Raw genomic sequence first — 18814 nt, forward strand, 5'->3', positions numbered from 1 at the left:
TATAAGCTTTTTATAAATGGGAATTGTTATTGGCATTAAAAAATATTATTTTATACAAGAAGAGAGATTTCAAATTAAGTGTTTCATTCTAAATTATTGTTTTTTAAAACCTCAGTTATTCAAAGAGAACTTTATTAAATTGTTTTTTTTTAATTCAGAAAAAATTTCTTCCTCGTCATCATTTCATGTTCTATTTCTAAATTGTCGATTTAGATTGTTAATTCAGAAAAATGGTTTTTCTTTTTGAAGTTATACTACTTTCCATATTTCTATACTAATAGTTTCTTCTGTCAAACAATTTAGCATGTTATGTTGCTAAATTATCGATCTTTGATCATAAGCGTTAAATGTGTTCATAACATACCAAATATCAAACATTATAAATACAATTGTAATTGTCATATATAATTAATTTTATAACATCACACACAATTGTCATCTTTGTGCTCATTGACATTGTTATAATTATTTTGAGGTTTTTTTTTCTTGCACAATACTTATATTTTTTCTTTATCATTAGGTCAGGATCCCACACTTCTACTGATAATTAATTAAAACATTGGAGTCCCAATATCCCACACAAACAGTGGGGGTGGTCCCAATTATTGGTCAAGAAATTTTTATTTATTTTTGGTTAGATGATAAGAATTGTATTGGTTTATGTTTGAATATACAAATTGAAATTTTTTTTTTGTGGGTATAAAATATTTGTTGTAAGGTCCAAACCTTCATTATGATGATTAGTCACCAACCATGTACCATCATCTGCGAAGACTGAAACAGGATGTCAGGATGTGAGCTAAAACTCAAAGAGCAAGCACTAAATTCATAATGGGAAAGGAAAAATATTAGCAATAGCAAGTACAATTATTTAATTAATTCTTCTAGTTCTTTCCAGTGGGATGACTGTTATAATATTATAGATCCCACTCAATTATAAGAGAAATAGAAAAAAAGAATTTGGCCTATGATAGATAGATCCCATTCCCACCCAGTTGCAAGAGAATTGAGTAAAAAAAATAAAAATAATTGGGCTTTTAAGAATTTGCAATTATAATATGATTTAAGAGAGAAAAAAAAAACAAAGCTTTTTTGGGGATTTGGTAACGTCGATTCAGGTCAAGAAAAACCCAGCAGAATTAGAAAACCACAAAGACTCAGAAAGAGAGAGAGACAGAGAGAGAGAGAGAGAGAGAGAGCTAAAGCTTCACAATCACAAGGAAACCAAAAGAGAAGCTGTTTTGGCTGTGCCGAGAAGACAAAGCAAAAAAGCGGGTTTGTAACTGAAACACACTTCAGAGAGAGAGAGAGAGGAAGAGAGAGGGAGAGAGAGAGGGAGAGAGAGAGGGAGGCCACCAGCCTATTAAAAACCACAGTCGTTACAGACCCAAAAGAGAGAAAAAGAGAGAAATAAAAATAAATAAAAGAAACTAGTACTAGCACTAGCAATTATGGCTGCTAGCATAACCGTCCTGTCTTCTTAGCCTTTTTGCTCTTCCGGGTCTTCTTGTTCGTAAATGGGGTAGGCCATTATGGTATTTACCACAGTGCGTGAAGACTGAAGAGGCTGCTGTTTGAGCTTTTCTTTGCTTTGTTTCAGTTCTCTTGGGTCCTCTGCTCCTGCACGCCACTAACGACTTCGTTGCTGGGTTGGTTTGAGCTTTTGAATGGCACACCTTGAGTGTGACTCCTCGATTTCTCGGGCGGAAACAGGTGGGTTGGTTTGCTTGGTAAGTAGAGCAGAGTTGGATGCATAGGAAAATGAAATGGAAATGTTAAAGATTTTGCCTTTCTATGTGTTTTTTATTTGGGTACTGAGAAAACACGAAAAAACATTCATTGAAGTCTCTAGTTTGTTTTCTGTGTTGGGTGGTGGCCTAAAAAGTTGTTTATGTCTCAGTGGAGGAGGGGAGGATTCTAATATTTCAGCTTGCAGACTATGATAAAGTTTCCATCTTTAATATTTTCAGCTTGTTTTAATTTCTGGGTTTCTTCAGAAACCAGGCACAGGATTAGTTTATACCCTTTATGTTTATTTATCATTTTTCTAATATTTATGGTATACATTTCGTTTGGTAGGCTTTGGAGGTGGTGATCTGTACACAGAGCTATGGAAGTTATGTGCAGGACCTCTGGTGGATGTGCCAAGGCCTGGGGAGAGGGTGTTCTACTTCCCTCAGGGTCATATGGAACAAGTACAATCCTTTCTATCCACTTGTTTTCGTTGTTTCTTAGTGGATCAAAATCTGTTTTTTCTTGTTACATTTGTTTCCTTTTCTGGGTTTCTGATGATTTCTGGTTTTTGCAGTTGGAAGCATCAACAAATCAGGAACTAAATCAGCAAATCCCTCTCTTTAATCTTCCTTCTAAGATCCTTTGTCGTGTGGTTCATATTCATTTACTGGTATTGTGCTTCAGATCGTAGTTTTCCATGTATATCTATGGTTTTGTGAAAATTTTGTATTTTGTTATCTGGAAAATTGATTTTTGTTGAAATGAGAGTTTCTTTGAACTTACAGGCAGAACAAGAGACAGATGAGGTTTATGCTCAGATCACTTTGCACCCAGAAGCAGATGTGAGAAACATGTTTTTCTTTTTTGTCTTATTTATTGTTTTGTGTCAACTTGCTCTGTTTGATTACTAAGAAGGAGGAGAAAAAAGATATAAAATCAAAATGTATAACCCAAATGCTGTGAATGTTTTGGTTCCAGAAATTAATGTTAAAGTCGCTTCAATTCAATTGAGTTATTTTCTTAATAACCAATACTGAAATTTTCACGTTTTTTAGCTCTTTTCCACAGTTTTTGTAGTAACCAAAAGTGCGTGTATAGAATTATTAGTTCCAGCTCTGAATGAAGTATAATTTTTTCCCCTTTTCTTTCTACTCATCTTCTTTCCGCTGGCACTACAGCAAAGTGAACCTACCAGTCCTGATCCATGCATCCCTGAACCTTCAAAGCCAACAGTTCACAGCTTTTGCAAGATTTTGACCGCTTCCGATACAAGCACCCATGGAGGGTTCTCAGTTCTTCGAAAGCATGCCACTGAGTGCTTACCTCCATTGGTATTTTCTCTCATTTCCATGCATTTCTGTTGTTTTTATGCTAGTGGTTAATCACCGTTTTCTTTTCATATTTTCATATGCACTGCTGTTTCTATTTCACTAGGACATGATCCAAGCAACTCCAACTCAGGAGTTGAACGCCAAAGATCTTCATGGGTATGAGTGGAAATTTAAGCATATCTTTAGAGGTATGTGCAGCCAAAAGTTTGCTTTGTATAGAATGTGAATAAGGGTTTTTATTTACTTTAAAAACTACAATTATTTGATTCTGAAGTAAACTAATCGGAAGCACTAATATAGTATTTAGCCATGTTGAATGTTAGGAACTGTTCTGTTTCTGTGTATGATTACTGGGCTTATGTTTCACTTTAATTTCAAATGTTAAGGTCAACCCCGGAGGCATTTACTTACAACAGGATGGAGTACATTCGTCACTTCAAAAAGATTGGTTGCCGGTGATGCCTTTGTGTTTTTGAGGTAACTTTTGAAGTTCAAGGCGTTTCTATTTTATTTTTATAATTAAGGTGAATGCATCCTTCATAGCTTGGCTTTTAGTTAACAAGAACCTATTTGTAGGGGTGATAATGGGGAATTACGGGTTGGGGTTCGGCGTCTAGCTCGTCAACAAAGTCACATGCCTTCATCTGTGATATCAAGCCAGAGCATGCATCTTGGAGTGCTTGCAACTGCTTCTCATGCTCTTATGACACGAACCCTCTTTGTCGTGTACTACAAGCCCAGGTTTGGGGGATGCTTTTATTATTATTTTTTTTCTGTAATTTAAGGTTTTTCTGTTAGTTGGGAAATCCATTTATTCCAGCACATTTGTTTCTTTTTTTCTTCCAGGACAAGCCAGTTCATTATTGGCTTAAACAAATATCTGGAGGCCATTAACAATAAGTTTTCGGTTGGGATGCGCTTCAAGATGAGATTTGAAGGAGAAGAGTCTCCTGAAAGAAGGTGTCTATAATGGATTTTTGGTCATTAATGTTTTCTTAAACTGAATTCTTTTGTAAATTTCTACATAATTTATTTGGCCAGGTTCACAGGCACTATAGTTGGTGTTGGGGATTTATCATCTCAGTGGTCTGAATCTAAATGGCGGTCATTGAAGGTTGAGATGTTATTGAGTTACAGATCAGAATACTGTTTTATTTGCTCCCATTTGTATACTTATTTTTCGATCTTATTCTTACAGATTCAATGGGATGAACATGCTGCAGTTCAAAGGCCAGAGAGGGTTTCCTTTTGGGAGATAGAGCCTTTTGTAGCTTCTGCTCCTATACATCTTGTTCAACCAGTAGTAAAGAGCAAAAGACCTCGACCTGTAGAAATTTCTTCATCTGGTATGAAAGTTTCTGCTGTGGATTATTTATTGATTAATATTCTTGTTGGACTCTTGGGTGGGTTTTAGTGTCTTGACTTCTATGTATCAATTGGAATGTAGAAATTACCACCAATTCACCTGCTTCTGCTTTCTGGTATCATGGCTCAACCCAGACCGTGGAGTTAAACCAATTAGGTGGTGTTCCTGAAGTCCAAAGCTCTGGTAGTCAGGTTGTCTGGCCTCTGAGGCAGAAAGAAAGCAATAGCAGCAGTTACTCTAGCTCGAGGGTCTACTCAGAGGGCATCTGGCCTTCTTCTCCACACGTGAATGTCTCCTTAAGCCTTTTTCCAGACTCGAAGGAGGGCAACAAAAATGTAACTACGGGTTCTGTTCTCTCTAGTGTTGCTTCCCCAGTTTCATCAAAGGCATCATCAAAGCCAAGTAATACCCCGATACCTGGCCAGGTGGGAAAAGAGAAAAAATCTGACAGTTCAGATTTGTGGTTGTTTGGATATAACTTGACAAACAACTCTAAAACTGCCTCTCCCCCAGAGAGCGAGCCAGTGTGTAAAGCAATGTCGTGTGGTGGTAAAGGACCTACTACAGCTGCTGCATTTGAAGTTTATCAGGATCTGGATGTCTCAAAGCTCTCAAAGGAGCAGAAACAAGTAATCTCAGAGGCATCACCGGGAGAGACACAGGGCAAGCAAGGATTGACTCTCTCAACAAGAACTCGTACTAAGGTAAAATGCGGAGTCTTGCTAGTTCTATTGTTTCACACCACTACTTAAAAAAGCAGTTGTTTCTTATGAGCAATTGTTATTGTCTATTGAGAAGGTGCAAATGCAAGGGGTTGCTGTTGGTCGTGCTGTGGACTTGACTTCATTGAAAGGCTACGATAATCTAATTGATGAGCTAGAGAAAATGTTTGAGATCAAAGGAGAGCTTCGTCCACAGAACAAATGGGCAGTTGTTTTTACAGATGATGAAAATGACATGATGCTTATGGGCGATGATCAGTGGCTGTAAGTAACTTAAGATTTTGTCTATTGCACCATTTCTTTTCAATACAAAAATGAACTCAGGTTCTGAGAATATTCAACTGCTTACAAATGCAGGGACTTCTGTAAGTTGGTGAAGAAGATATTTATATATTCAAGCGACGAAGTACAGAAGATGAATAGATGTAAGCTTCAGAATTCATCTTTAGATTGTGAAGGGACGGTTAGCGTGGATTCTGAGCATAGATGTGAAACATGATAGTTCAAATTTCCTTCCTTCTTGTTGTGGGTTGATTTTATCTCCCTTTTCATCTGGGAGAAGTTAGTTGGTAGTTGCTTTGCTCATATTTTTGGAGCATGTACTAAGCAAGCAGAAGGCTAGGTTGGGGTTTGGGTTTTTGGTGATGGGTTAGCAGACTTTCATGCCAGAAGCAGAGCAGCTACTCTTGATCAGGATTAGAAATGGAATCTGTCAATACTTGGTGTGGTTGTGGTTAAGTTCAGTCTTCCTGTAAAAATACATATATATGTTTGGTATTTGGTTTCAATTTAGTCCTTTTGGTCACAATTGGCAACTTTTGCTTTTTGCTTGTTTCTCATATTTTTGGTAACAATTGGCAGCTTTTGCTTTAAGATGTCTAAAATGCGGAGGCAGGTGTGTTGTTTTCACAAAGATAACTTCTTGGAAAGGGGGTGTGGTGGAGAAAGGGTGGAAAGGAAGTATCAAAAGGTCTAAAATCCATTTGACAACGACACAAGATATGAGAGCATTATCTTTGTCTGTAATGACAAATTCAAGTCACCAACTCTTTCATTTATTCATTTTAAAAATCATTTTAAGAAAAAGGGAAAATTTCAATTGAACATGTAGAAAGGGGGCAATCTTCTTCCCAGTCAAATGTAAGAATAAGATACCGAAACAAACAATATGAAATCTATTGCCCATGTTTGTAAAGGCATGTGCTATGCATGAACTTAAAAATATCATACTGGAGGCAAATTTGCATCAGGCTCAGAAATTTTTTGCCTTTATATCATGGGAAAAAGAAACTATGTATTATTATATTAAAAACACAAAAAAGGCGCAATTGTTGTTAAAAGATGTGGCTTTCATGCCTTTTTTCCCTAGTGTTTTGCAGACATTTCCGGAGTTGGCTTCTTTGAGGTTTCTTGTAAAATTGCTATTCATTTTCAAACAACTTCATAATAAAAAGAAGACTGGCAGAGACCCCTTGCCATGCCCTTTTTTTTAAAAAAAATTAAATTTTTATAAATAGAACCCTTGCCATGCTCTTTGAATTTTTCTGTGCTCCATTATGTTATTCTCTCATCCGGATGTCAGCATGTTATTATCGTGCAGATGCCATTGTAAATATAGAGGAAAGCAGAGAGAGGTAGTAGAAAATACATAGCGTTTGCAAAATAACGTCCGCATAGAAGAATTTTTGTATATATATATATATATTGTGTCACACTGTTAATTTAAATCATGAAAAAAAAAAACGTGAATTCTTTTTTAATGCATGACAGAAATTGACAATTTGTATGATAAGATAAGACGTAATAAGTAGAAGTTAATTGTTCAACATAGAAGAGCATATTATATGCGCTTGATTTTAGGGGAAATGGAGCTGGGAAAGATTGTGTGAAAGCTCTGGCTTGTTTATATTTTGTTTTAAAACAATAATGAAAGACACGTTCTATTGTCTTCCACGTTAAAAGCATATAAAATATTTCACCAAAAATTGTACAAGACAGGACAGTGGAAGAAAATTTGTCCCTTGCTTTTGTTCTACGTTTATTTTTAGTTTTACCAGAGAGGTGCTATTTGCATTCTCCAAACACCTCTTGCACTTTGGCAAAAGAGCACGAGAGTGAAAATTCTTAATTGGGCTAGCTTTACTTAAACACACAAACTTATTCAGACCATTTTTCATAGAGCTGTAAATTTTTAATGGTGGAAGTTGGGTAAAAATATACCTGTAAATTCACTCTGCCACTCAATGACAATGAGTTAGTCTGATTTAGTCCCGTAGGACTCGTTTCGTGTCTAGAATTAAATTGGATTAGATAAATCATTAAATCCAAACTTAGACACCAAACGAGCACTTAGTCTTAATGTCTTAGTCTTCTAAGCCTGGGTTCTCATAACTCAAAAGAAGAAGCCCAGAGAATTTCAGGCTCTTATAGCTTCACCTCATCAGCTACAAAATTTCAGTTTCATGGGTTTTAATAAGCAGCCCTGAACTGATTAATGGGCTTCATTTGGGTTGCGTGGTTTCTGTCGTAAGCATGATTGTTTGCCACCACCACCAAACTCTCTTTCCACTGGGAAAAAAAAACGTGTTTTGTTTCTTTTCTTTTGTTGCTTTCTACTTTTTAGAGCTGTATGACATAATTACACTTTAATACACTTTAATCATTGGTTTGCCTAGTTTATGGACTAGTTGAAATTTGGTAATGATTATGGATTTAGTAAGCGTTAGCATTTTTGCCCAAACCAAACAAAACAAACCAAATTATATCAACATTCATTAGGCTCATCTGATTTCTTTTTGAGGACATTTCCTATTGAAAGGGGTGATAGCTTATTAAATTCACACACACTACAGGGATGCTAGGACTCGAACCCAAGATCTTACCTGAGAGAGAAAATACTCCAAATTACTACACTAATGAGTTCTTTACAGCTCATCTGATTTCAGATTCAAGATTCAAGATATATGATAATATAATATGTGTTTCAATTTTCATTCAGCCCTCCTCTTACTTCATCCACAGGGAAAGAAAGAGGTAATTTTTTGAGGTTAAAGTGTTGCAATGAGGTCTAAACTCTATAGTCAAAGGAGAGATAAATAAAGCACTTTGATCTTTGTGAGATCACAAATCTGCAGCAAGGGGTTGTTTGATTATGAAAATGACTTGATGCTTTCTACTTTTCACCTTGACTTTTGCATCTGGGTGGCATGCCGCAGCTACCACGCTAGCTAGAACATTGTTTAGCCACATAACTACTCCTAATACCACATATCATGCGATCATTGTTTGGGCATTTACGAATTTGTCATTTTTCTCTTGTTTTTTTTGTTTTTTGTTTTTTTGGTCAATGTCATTTTTCTCTTGTAGTTATAGGAAAATCTTGCTTTTATTATTATATTACTTCTTGCTTTGTGTCATATCAGGTTTAGTAGACTTGTAGTGTGTTCCAAAATCAACTAAATGTTGCCAATAGAATCATGTTAGTATCCATTGTTTCTGAGTCTGCGAGTAACTATGAGTTATTGATGCATTGCAAGATCATAAGCTTATTTGCATTGCTCGTTGCAAGTACTTGAGGCTTATAGAAGTAGCGCTCCAATTTTCTACAATTCATGCAAATCCAATAGAATTATATTAATATTAATTATTTATGCGCTTGTAAATGATTGCAAACTGTTGATGCATTAGAGCTTCTCCAGCGGCACAGCCCAGCCCGAGGCTAGGGGAGGAAAAAAAAAAAAAGGTGTTCCAGCGGACAGCCCAGGCCCGAGGGCAAGGTGGGACCCAGCAACCTGGGCTGGCCCGAGCTCCAACCCTCGTTTTGGTGCTACAGTATCGCTACAGTATAGCTACAGTGCCGCTACAGTACCGCAGTGCTACAGTGATGCTACAGTGTCTGGCGCTACAGTACCACTAAAAGTCCACGTGTCGCACTCTGAGCTCTCCGATCAGATTTTTTTCTCCAATCCAACGGCAGCCAATTTTTGTGCAATAAAAAAATGAAAACAAATTGAATTTTTTTTAAAAAAAATACCAAAAAAATACTCTTTTTTTTCTATAAATACCAAAAAATTTTCCGATTGAGATATGAATTTTATAATAAATATTGATATGTACGAACCCAAAAATATTATCTGAAAATATTACCCAAATTAATTATTTTCATTAAAAAATAGGAGGAAAAAACAAAAAAATGAATAGTAATTGCCATGGCTAAGGGCAACGGGTGGAGACACAATTTACTATTTGCAAGGGCAGCCACTATTCACGTGAATAGTGCTTGCCCTAGCTCCACCCTTGCCATGGCTAAGGGCAAATGGGTGGAGTTGCTCTTATGAGATCATCAACTCGCATTCGTATCATTCTTTTCAAGTATTTGGGTATATAGAAGTAGAGCCCAATTTTCAACAATGCAGGCAGGGATTTACTTTGATCGTTAATAACATCTATGGTCAATTTGGGGCAGGTTGTTTAGACTTTCAAAACCCAGCTGGTGTCCTCTTACTCTAAATTCAACTATTTTGCATTAATTTTTTTCCCGTGCTTGAACCTTTTATAGATTTCGATAAAGAAAAAAGAACCTTTATAGATTCTAAGGGACACGCTCATGCACATGTGTTTTTGCCTAGAGAGATCGGGATGGTTGGTTTTTAGTGACAATGGAGAATGACCTTTTTTTTGGAAGGGCCTTGATTGACTAACTAAAGTCCAAGAAAGGCTCAGTGTACTACTACTGAAAAGGGTTTTGTTCTCCATCACAGGTTGGCATCCTATGCTTCACAATTGCAATATGGTATGCTCATGTGCACCATTGTGCTACCATGTGGGCTTGAGAATTGGTAGAAATATGCCACAAGCCCTCATGTGATTGGCAAAGTAAGACTACCTCAGTGTACAGTGAAGTCAAGTCATTGTCAAAATTTCCCAGTGACAGAGGAGATAAAGCTGCTTTGCTTTTATTACCACATTCTCAAGAAAAAAAAACTTAATTGCAATGAGAATAGCAGTGTTCTCACGTGTGTCGTGTCGTAGCGTTATTAGTCAAGATAGTAAAATAATGTTATTTCTGTTTCGTGAAAGTCTTACTCCGATAGTAATTCTACTTTAAAAGAAAAGAGCAGGTGTAATGGATATTAGTGCACTCCACCAATTGGGTTTTTTTTTCCTGTCAAAGTCACAATTATATGAGAGCTTGTGTGTTTAGCAAACATAGCAAGGCTCCATTAAGACAGATGTGACTCAAAGTGGTGGCTTTTTCCTTTTAAGACTTTCCTTTCTCTTTCCCTTTGTCTCTCGTCTCTTTTAGTCACTCAAAAAACTCAACTCTTTTATGAGATTCAATCACCAAAGATCAGCCACAGAGAGATCGCTAGAGGCCATGGGATCTGAGGCAGAGGTAGAGGAAGAGACACTAAAGCTACCCTTGTTTTCTGCCCCTCAAATTCAGTCACTTGAGCCTTCTGGGAGTTTAACCCCACCACTCTACACCTCAGTTTCAGTTCCATTTCGCTGGGAAGAAGAGCCTGGCAAGCCAAGGCCTTGCACTGCCCTCATCACCCTTCCAAACCCAACTGACTTTTCTCAAAAGTGCTTAGAACTCCCTCCAAGGCTGCTTTTGGAAACCAAACAACCTTCACCCACCACAGTCCTGGAGGGTCCTTATGTGGGCAGGTCAAAGTTTCAGTCTTCTTCATTTAGGATGGGCATGGAGTGTTATGGGGATTTTAGCCCTGAGAGAGGGCAGCTTGGTGCTGTGGTTCTGAGCAAGAGAGGGCTTAAAGAACGAGGGTGGTTTGATTCATGGGGGAGGAGGATCTTGAAGGGTAAAAGAGAGGTTGGTGGGGCTAGTTATGTCTTTCCATCATCTGTGGATGGAGAGAGTGATGGCAGCAGCGTGGGAGAGAGCAGCAGCAGTAGGCAGGTGAAGACCACAAGGATTAGAAGAGCTGGGAGCTTTTCTAGTCCCTCTCATGCCAGACCTCATTTCTGGGTAAATATTTCTTTCTTTCATTTCTTTTATCTAATCATTTGGTTTTATTTTTAGTTGCCTCACATTCTGGCTTGCACTTTTTTCTACCTGTTATCACATGACATTATAAATTCGATGGAGAAGAAATGAACTCTAGTTAGTTTTTGAGAAACTGGTCCAAAGCCATTAGAGGTCTCCTAGCTTTTTGCAAAAGGAGGAGGTCCCCTACATCAAAGTGTACCCAACTAAGCAGGTCTCTAAGTACAACAACATAAATTGGGTTGTGTAGGGTAGGCTGGGAAGGGGAATGAGGGTGAGAGAACATGTTATGTTGGCAGGTTGGGGCCAAGGCTTTGTACTTGGGAAAAGTCTTTTAAGTTTTTAGAATTTCGTTTGGTAATTTTGAAGTTTTTATATTTTATATTTTATGTATTTGATGTAAAATTACTTTGATTTGCAGACAACAATTTGCCAGGGCTTGAAGCAGGCAGTTCCATGGAAGAGTAGAAAATTGAAGAAAGATGGGATTGTGATCTAGACTCAACTCTGTGCACCTTAGAGTAGGTCCAAATCAAAATTACCTGTCAACTGCTGCAGTCCAGTAATATTCCATGTGAATTGAAAATGACATTTTCTTTTCTACACAATCTAAGGATTTCATGCTGAAATCCGGAAAAGTGGACGTTGTTATGCGAAATGAAAATGGCTTGTAATTGTGTTCATGTAAAATGTAGACCTTATTTTACTGTTTTGCTTTCTTTTCCATCAGCTGCAACATGTCACTAGTAAATTTCTTGGTTGGGATCATACTTTGCATTGTTTATATATAAAATGGAAATGAAATGGGGAAGATTTCAGTAAATTTTCATTTGTATATTGGGACAAAAGAATGTTTATACAAGACAAATGAATAAAGAAAAAAAGAATCCGAGCACAACTTTTGCAAGATCCGTTCACCCATGTATAAATTTGTATCTAGAAATCCCCTGGTTGCTACCCTTTAATACATAGCTACGATTTGCTGCCAGAATTCTGAAGAATCGATTTTAGCACGAAGCACATTAAAAGAAATGCTCACAACAACTGTATAAGAACATGTTATGGTCTTCAACCATGTAGCAGAAGAAATGAAAACAAAAACTTTTGGCAAAACAAGGAATGCATTAATCAGGCTTCCAATGAAGCTTAGCTACTTAAAGTTAACACAACAACGAAACGATTCATAAGCTTACAACAAAAAAGGATGATATTCAATATGCAGTATCACTTAGTTCTCCATACAAGATTGTCAGGCTTATTTCATTGCTGATGAAAATGGAAATAAGAGAAAAGAGGAGGAAGATTGTTCGAATTGTGTCGCCTGTATCAATGAATCGTATCACCTCTACTTTTTACCTGTCATACCTGCAACAACCTGCAAAAAATGTCCAGGTATTCAGAAAAAGAGTGATAATAAACATTAAAGTGAAAAGGATCTTGTTAAAATGTTGTAGGGGCATATAACACAGATCAAAGTGAATAATATTTAGCTGATTTTTAGCAAGCGCCATCCATCACATGACCAAGCCCTAATTTCTTATCCTTTGGAACTTAGATGCTAATGGCTGTATAAGAGACCATAACCAAATCATGCACACCATGTATGGGATGGAGCAAGTTGAGAGGATCAAGTTGTACTATGTCTCTCTTTTCCTATCCTTTTCAACTTAGATGCTCATGGATGTGTAAGAGCACATAACCTAACCAAGTCGACCTATTTTAAGAGATGGGGAGCAGGTTGAAAAGGTCCATTGCATTCCATGTAGACCACCAATCTAACTATAAGATGAAGTACAGCCCGGACAATACCAACCTAATAATAAGGCATACTTACCAATGACAACAATAAGACTTTATTTATATATTTATAATTTATAATTTACAACAATTGACGCTACATCTTTTGAGCACTAATTAAATTCAAGTTAAATTTAAGTTCTAATCCCGCAAGGAAGGAATCAGACATGAACAAATTCACTATGAACATCATAATATCCAAGTACTCCAATGGGGTAAAATTGCATAATTACGTGAACTATGAACGAAAGATTTAAAACATGCGTCATTCAACACTCACATCGCTTAAAGCAGGCTGAGGGACTTGCTTAGAAGCTTCAAAGGAGTCTAGAATTGGCCTTACCACAGCTGGAAGGAAGAGACCTGAAATTTTATCCACAATGACCAAATCAGTCGCAGATAGCCATAACCCCAACAGGGATGCCCTTCAATCCTTAATAGATACTGATACTTTTTAAAATGTTCGATCTATTAAACTGAAGATATCAGGAGCCAAAATTGACCTCTGTGTCAAAGAGCAAATAGAAAATAGTTTCACAAGTGATCACTTCCTCGTTTATAGAGATAATTTCGTAATTGGAAAATGCAATTCTAATCCATTAAAGAAGGTTTCTTGGGCTGAGAACGGAAAAAAATAAAATATATCAAAGATCAACTTGGATATCAAAATGAGTACAGAGCTCAAATATCTGGTTTCAGGCAATGTTTTTCCAGCCATGGAAGCATATTTTTACTCACCTAGGATGAAGTTATTGAATAAAACGAACCCAAGCCAAGTCCTATATTTCTCTTCGCAGATAAATAAATACTGATACAAACAGCTCTAAAACATGGAATTCAATAAGTGTAATCCAAAAATGTGATTCATAAGTGAGGAATTAGATAACTAAATCTTCGAAAATTCAGCCAAAATATTCTAACTTTGCCTTAAACCGTGTATTTAATTCCTTATTTAACAACTGAAACAACTTCATAGGGCAAAAACACAAGACTCACATTGCATCAAAGAGATGTACATATATACATGCACAAAATTACACCTTCACAAAAAGAAAAGAGATTGGCAAATATCTAATCTGAGAACAAAAGCCCCGAATTCTGTAAGCTTTGCACATGAAACAAAAACCCAGTTGATAAAAATTTGAATTAGTGCCTCAATTTTGGCATTCAAATCCCATCCATTTGATACCAAATCAAATAGGGTTTTTGCGAGAGAGAGAGAGAGAGAGAGTACCAAAGCCAGCGATGAGGCAAGAAGCTGCGACCACAGGCTCTTGTGCTACGAACATCCTCAGCTTCTCCATCACTGCCATCTCTCTTAAATGCGTGCCTGTGTATTTGTGTGAGTGACTCTTCTTGTTTGTCTCTGTACCTCTGAGCTTGAGCCTAGAGAGCTGAAAATGGAAGCGAAAACGGATCTGCTGGGCAAAATGATCCGGATCTTAACAGGTCGGATTCAGCAATTAACATTTGGCCCCAGCATGGACTTGCTAACTTCACTTAAGTTCTAACCATAGCCCAGGCTGAAACTTGGCTGTGGGCTTAGGTGGAATGATAATTTGGGCCCACAATAACACATCTCATGTCAAGTAAAAGTGGCAAATCTTAATCTTGTCTTTATAACGCGTACATATTGCAATACTAATAAGAGCATTTACGTTATTACTCTTGCAAGTTAGGTCCTATATTCAATTCCCCCCCAACTTAAATATCACTTTGTGAAAAAATAGAAAATCAAGGTAAAAGTGAAATTTTTTAATCCCGTCTTCCACTGATATTGTAAACATTTAAGTGGATTATACCCCGCGGCTGTATTCTAGTACCATACTATGCTACATTGATCTTAAGGTGCCAGTCGAATTCAATCAAACTCAAAACCTCTACCCTTTACTTGTACCACCAAATACCCGTACAAGGTCAATAATGTTACAAGGGACCTGTAGATACTACATAAGTCCCCATAAATCATACCGTCAAATTCAAAAACACGAGTTTTGAACCCCAAACATAGTCTGCAGGGCGAGGGAAAAGGGAAAAAAGAAGCAAGACTTGTTATATACACAAAGTGGAAGAATAACCAGACATAATATACACACAATCTCATCCGTCATCACATGTATACCAATACATAGGGGTATATTCACAAAGGAAAATTAAGAAAATCTAATGGAATACACAGAGAAAGAAATTAATCCAAAACACATTCCCTTTTAAACAATCATTACAAGACCCGTGAAATGGTTAGAGCTCAGAACTCAGAACTACTAGACATCCTATAAATGGGGTAACATCCACCCCACAGTCCATCCCAGGAGCAAGCCAGCACCAACAAGACTGAATCCTAATGCAAAAGCAACAGCATACTTGGTAATGTCGTGCCTGGGTTCTGCCCGCCTGCCTCTTTTACCCTTGGGACCCTTACGCCAGTTCCTCCGCGGTTTCCTACCTTTGAATGGCATCCATGGAAGGACCACTGGGACAACAGCGGAGCCTGGCTGGTCGTTGTTCTTAATCTGGATGCAAATGGTTTCCAGCTGCAGCAATTGGAACCACTGCTTATAGGCAAAGAGTTGAGAGGCTTGTCTGAAGAAGAGCTTAAAAATGTGCTCCTTCTCAGCATAAGCTTGCTTTGCTGCCATCTCGGCTTCCCTTGCACGTGTTTGAGAATGGCAGAGCGCTTCCATAAGCTGAGCTTTGGTAGGTTCTCCCTCAGAAAGTTGTTGTGTCTCTGTGACATCCCTGCGAAATTTAAGATTTGAGTATCATGTGTGTTATGTTGCATACATATGAACGTAAAAAATGAACTCGACTAACTCAAATTTGACAAGACCATAAGATTTGGATATCAAAAGAGTCATATAATTTCATCAGTTTCTTTTAGCTAAATACCTTTCGGGAAATCAACTTATCTATTTCAGGATATAAAAAAGATGAAACAATTCGAGAAAATAACCATGAGCCCTGAAACATCCACTGAAAATATGTAAAAACTACCAGAATGATTTGTCAGAGTGCCCTTCTTCAGCTGCATTTCCCTTTCTTTCATGTGTTATTCCAGGATCAGAATAGCACCGTGCATGACTGGTCAAATCGGAAAGACCACCAGTTTGGGCCTTCCCATCTAAAGATGTCCCCAATATTACATTGTGGTCAGAACATCCAATATCAGCATACGGATGTCTCTTATGATACATTTTCTGAGGTGGGGGAAGATCACAGTTCTCAACATGGTTAAGTGACTTCTGCGCAACCAAGGAGGCCAATTCATCTCTATCAGTCGTCCGCCACCATGGTTCAGCCCTCCCCCCTCCAATCCAAGGATAGTCACAACAAAATTCCTCGGGTTGTTTGGAAAAGGGGTAATCAATGGTATCCATTCCCATAATTTCATATTTTTCTCTCACATCCTTGTACTGAACAAGTTCCTTCATGTCCTTACCATATTGGGCGTTTACATCTTGCTTTTGGACTTTGCTGTTCTTGTGACCATCAGCATCAGTACATTCTCCTTTCTGTTGGCGGACCTCGCTAGTTTTAGGTGTTGATTTTACAAACCCAGCTCTCAGTGTTTCCATGTCGGCCTCCAACGCATTTAACTGTTCATATGTAAAATCCTTTTGGTACCCATAGCTAGGTTGCATTTGCAGCCACCATCTTGCATCGGGGGGTAGACTGGAATATGAAGGATTCCTGTTAAGAGGCACGAAACCAGCAGCAGGATGATCTGGCCCTTCTGCTGCAGTTGCAGGCCCTGCATCAACCTGCTTAGTTGTTGAAGATGAGGACTGGCAGCAAGCTAATTTGGGAGCTCTTTTGGCATCTTCTTGAACAAAACAACGATTAGCTACCCTCTGCCACACGGCCCTTGCTTCTGCTGCTGCCATCAACTTCCTATTCTTTTGCACATTTTACTCTCTAATATGAGAATATGCTACATATTGTTTGCAAAAGAAGAAAAATATTAGAATTTAATCCAACAGAAAGGATCCTACTCTTTTAACACCCAAAACCCATTAAGGAAGGAAACAAGAGAAGAAACAAAACAGTTAATCTGCAGAAGAATCCAAGATAGGTTTCAAATCAAGATTATGCAGGTTTAGCAAGCTAAAAAGAGCACTTTACAGATATGACCTTCCTTAGATTCTTCGGACGGTGTTTATCATTATTTCAACATATTTGATAATTTCACCATTCACTTGGTTTGAATGATAAAATTATCACCATTTCTGAGAGACAGTTCTCAGTGCTATTAAAGGTCCACGGTGCCAGTCGAAGTTATGTACTAGGAAGCTGGAATATGTCTAAAATCTCTTTATCAGCTTCAACCACAGTTATAACTTGATCTATCCATCCATGCATCATTTACTTAATCATATATTACTAAGTGATGATTACCTTCAAGCAAAATTCTTTGCTCTTATTTCAATTAATCCATAGAATGTCATAACTTACACACCAGAGCTAGCTCTTCATTACCTCAAAAGATAAAAGTTGCCCATGAGATTATACAGCTTGCTATGCTCTATTATCATGAAGAAGCTGGTTTTCCACAATGGTCAAACCAGCCACTTTGACCAGTGCCAAATTCTTATATAATAATAACAAGGATCTTCATTCAAATCTCAAATCTCCTTACGACCATACACAAATATGATTAGGTGCAAATTCTTAAATTCCAATTTCACAGCCTAATTCCTTTTATATCTGCATGCTTGACTTTCGAAAGCACTATAAATGTGATTTAAGAAATCCAATCACCATCATTTTTTCTCTACTAACACTGGCAGTAAACCGGTCACTTGCTAAGTGAATGAGGAATCATATTCCATACCACTCAAAACAAATATCAAACAGAACTTCAATTGAATCAAAAGAAGAAGAACAAAAACCAATGGAATAACACATTAGCAATTGTACGAAGATTTGAAAACACAAAGCATTAGAAGGTTTTAAAAAGACTGATTGAAGTTAAAGAAGCTAAGAACCATTACCTCCACTGGAGGTTAAGGCTTGACCATTGAAGGTATGCCAGAGAAGTAATTTACGAATAGACACTTTGCAAATGCTAAACAAACTAATTGGCCCCTGAGCCAAATATGAGTTACCAAAGACCAACCCTTTCAACATAAAGAAACTGAATGGTCTTTCAATTTTCACCAAAGACCAACCTTCTTTCTATAAGATACACCCCAATGCAAATGCTAAAGGGTTGCCACCAAAGAATACTTGCTATAATCCGACCGAATTTAAGCACCAAATCCCATTAACTGATAAAAAATTCAAAGGAAGAAAAGTCAACAACAAATCAAAGCCTCATATTCACTAACAATGAAAGCTGTCAAATAAGACTTAGCTGACTAATATACTCTTTAGATATGTGTCTAAACAGAAATCAAAATATATTTTCACCATTATCAGACAAACCCAGATGAGCAAACATGAAGGAAAACACAACCAATTCCAAAACATAACTAAAAAACCACCTAAAAATACAAGCACCCCAGCAATTCAATTGCTCAAAAAGAACTAAGAAAACAGAGAAACAAACAGACCTGCACTGAATGAAGTGGGAGAAGATGGGTAAGTGGGGTCCTTGTTAGATCTGATTCATTGAATTAAAAAAGCTTTAGCATATACAGAAGGAACCGTTGTGGTTCTAAGATGCAAGGTAGACAAAGAATCTAAAACCAAGCAAGAAGAATATGACCCATGTCAGAGAAGGCCACGAGGGAGGGGAGGAGGGCTTTTGATTTTCAGTTATCATTTCATACTTGTACGTTGTCGGTTTGCAGTTTTATACAGCCACGCTTGCTCTCCAATTCAGCAACTATTAAAAAAGCTTCAAGCTCAGAGCGGC

General features: G+C 37.5%; 4 protein-coding genes across 6 annotated transcripts; 2 read left to right on the top strand and 2 right to left on the bottom strand.

The window, feature by feature from the left end:
* On the top strand, nucleotides 883-5976 carry LOC18786825 (auxin response factor 18). Its single transcript, XM_020556641.1, has 14 exons — nucleotides 883-1713; nucleotides 2080-2195; nucleotides 2309-2404; nucleotides 2520-2576; nucleotides 2913-3065; nucleotides 3169-3253; nucleotides 3452-3542; nucleotides 3642-3806; nucleotides 3912-4025; nucleotides 4107-4179; nucleotides 4264-4411; nucleotides 4513-5135; nucleotides 5230-5417; nucleotides 5511-5976. Exons 1-14 carry the CDS (start codon nucleotides 1668-1670, stop codon nucleotides 5650-5652), a joined length of 2097 nt encoding a protein of 698 aa, XP_020412230.1. The 5' UTR covers nucleotides 883-1667; the 3' UTR covers nucleotides 5653-5976.
* LOC18787166 (uncharacterized protein At4g00950) lies at nucleotides 10335-11920 on the top strand. Of its 2 annotated transcripts, XM_020556643.1 has the most exons (3): nucleotides 10345-10739; nucleotides 10830-11142; nucleotides 11582-11920. In XM_020556643.1, the coding sequence occupies exons 1-3, from the start codon at nucleotides 10483-10485 to the stop codon at nucleotides 11657-11659; spliced, it is 648 nt and encodes a 215-aa protein (XP_020412232.1). In that variant the 5' UTR covers nucleotides 10345-10482; the 3' UTR covers nucleotides 11660-11920. The 2 variants fall into 2 exon arrangements, with proteins under 2 accessions (XP_020412231.1, XP_020412232.1); XM_020556642.1 differs by having other exon boundaries at nucleotides 10335-11142; nucleotides 11582-11886.
* Nucleotides 12263-14420, bottom strand: LOC18785017. Its single transcript, XM_007218609.2, has 3 exons — nucleotides 14192-14420; nucleotides 13238-13320; nucleotides 12263-12535 (listed from the first exon to the last, which is right to left on the bottom strand). Exons 1-3 carry the CDS (start codon nucleotides 14268-14270, stop codon nucleotides 12506-12508), a joined length of 192 nt encoding a protein of 63 aa, XP_007218671.1. The 5' UTR covers nucleotides 14271-14420; the 3' UTR covers nucleotides 12263-12505.
* Nucleotides 14988-18769, bottom strand: LOC18785239. Of its 2 annotated transcripts, XM_020557707.1 has the most exons (4): nucleotides 18510-18769; nucleotides 18126-18224; nucleotides 15952-16888; nucleotides 14988-15696 (listed from the first exon to the last, which is right to left on the bottom strand). In XM_020557707.1, exons 3-4 carry the CDS (start codon nucleotides 16839-16841, stop codon nucleotides 15231-15233), a joined length of 1356 nt encoding a protein of 451 aa, XP_020413296.1. In that variant the 5' UTR covers nucleotides 16842-16888; nucleotides 18126-18224; nucleotides 18510-18769; the 3' UTR covers nucleotides 14988-15230. The 2 variants fall into 2 exon arrangements, with proteins under 2 accessions (XP_020413296.1, XP_007217991.1); XM_007217929.2 differs by lacking the exon at nucleotides 18126-18224.

The sequence above is a fragment of the Prunus persica genome, chromosome G2, assembly GCF_000346465.2.
Source record: "Prunus persica cultivar Lovell chromosome G2, Prunus_persica_NCBIv2, whole genome shotgun sequence".
In the NCBI taxonomy this organism is placed as follows: domain Eukaryota; kingdom Viridiplantae; phylum Streptophyta; class Magnoliopsida; order Rosales; family Rosaceae; genus Prunus; species Prunus persica.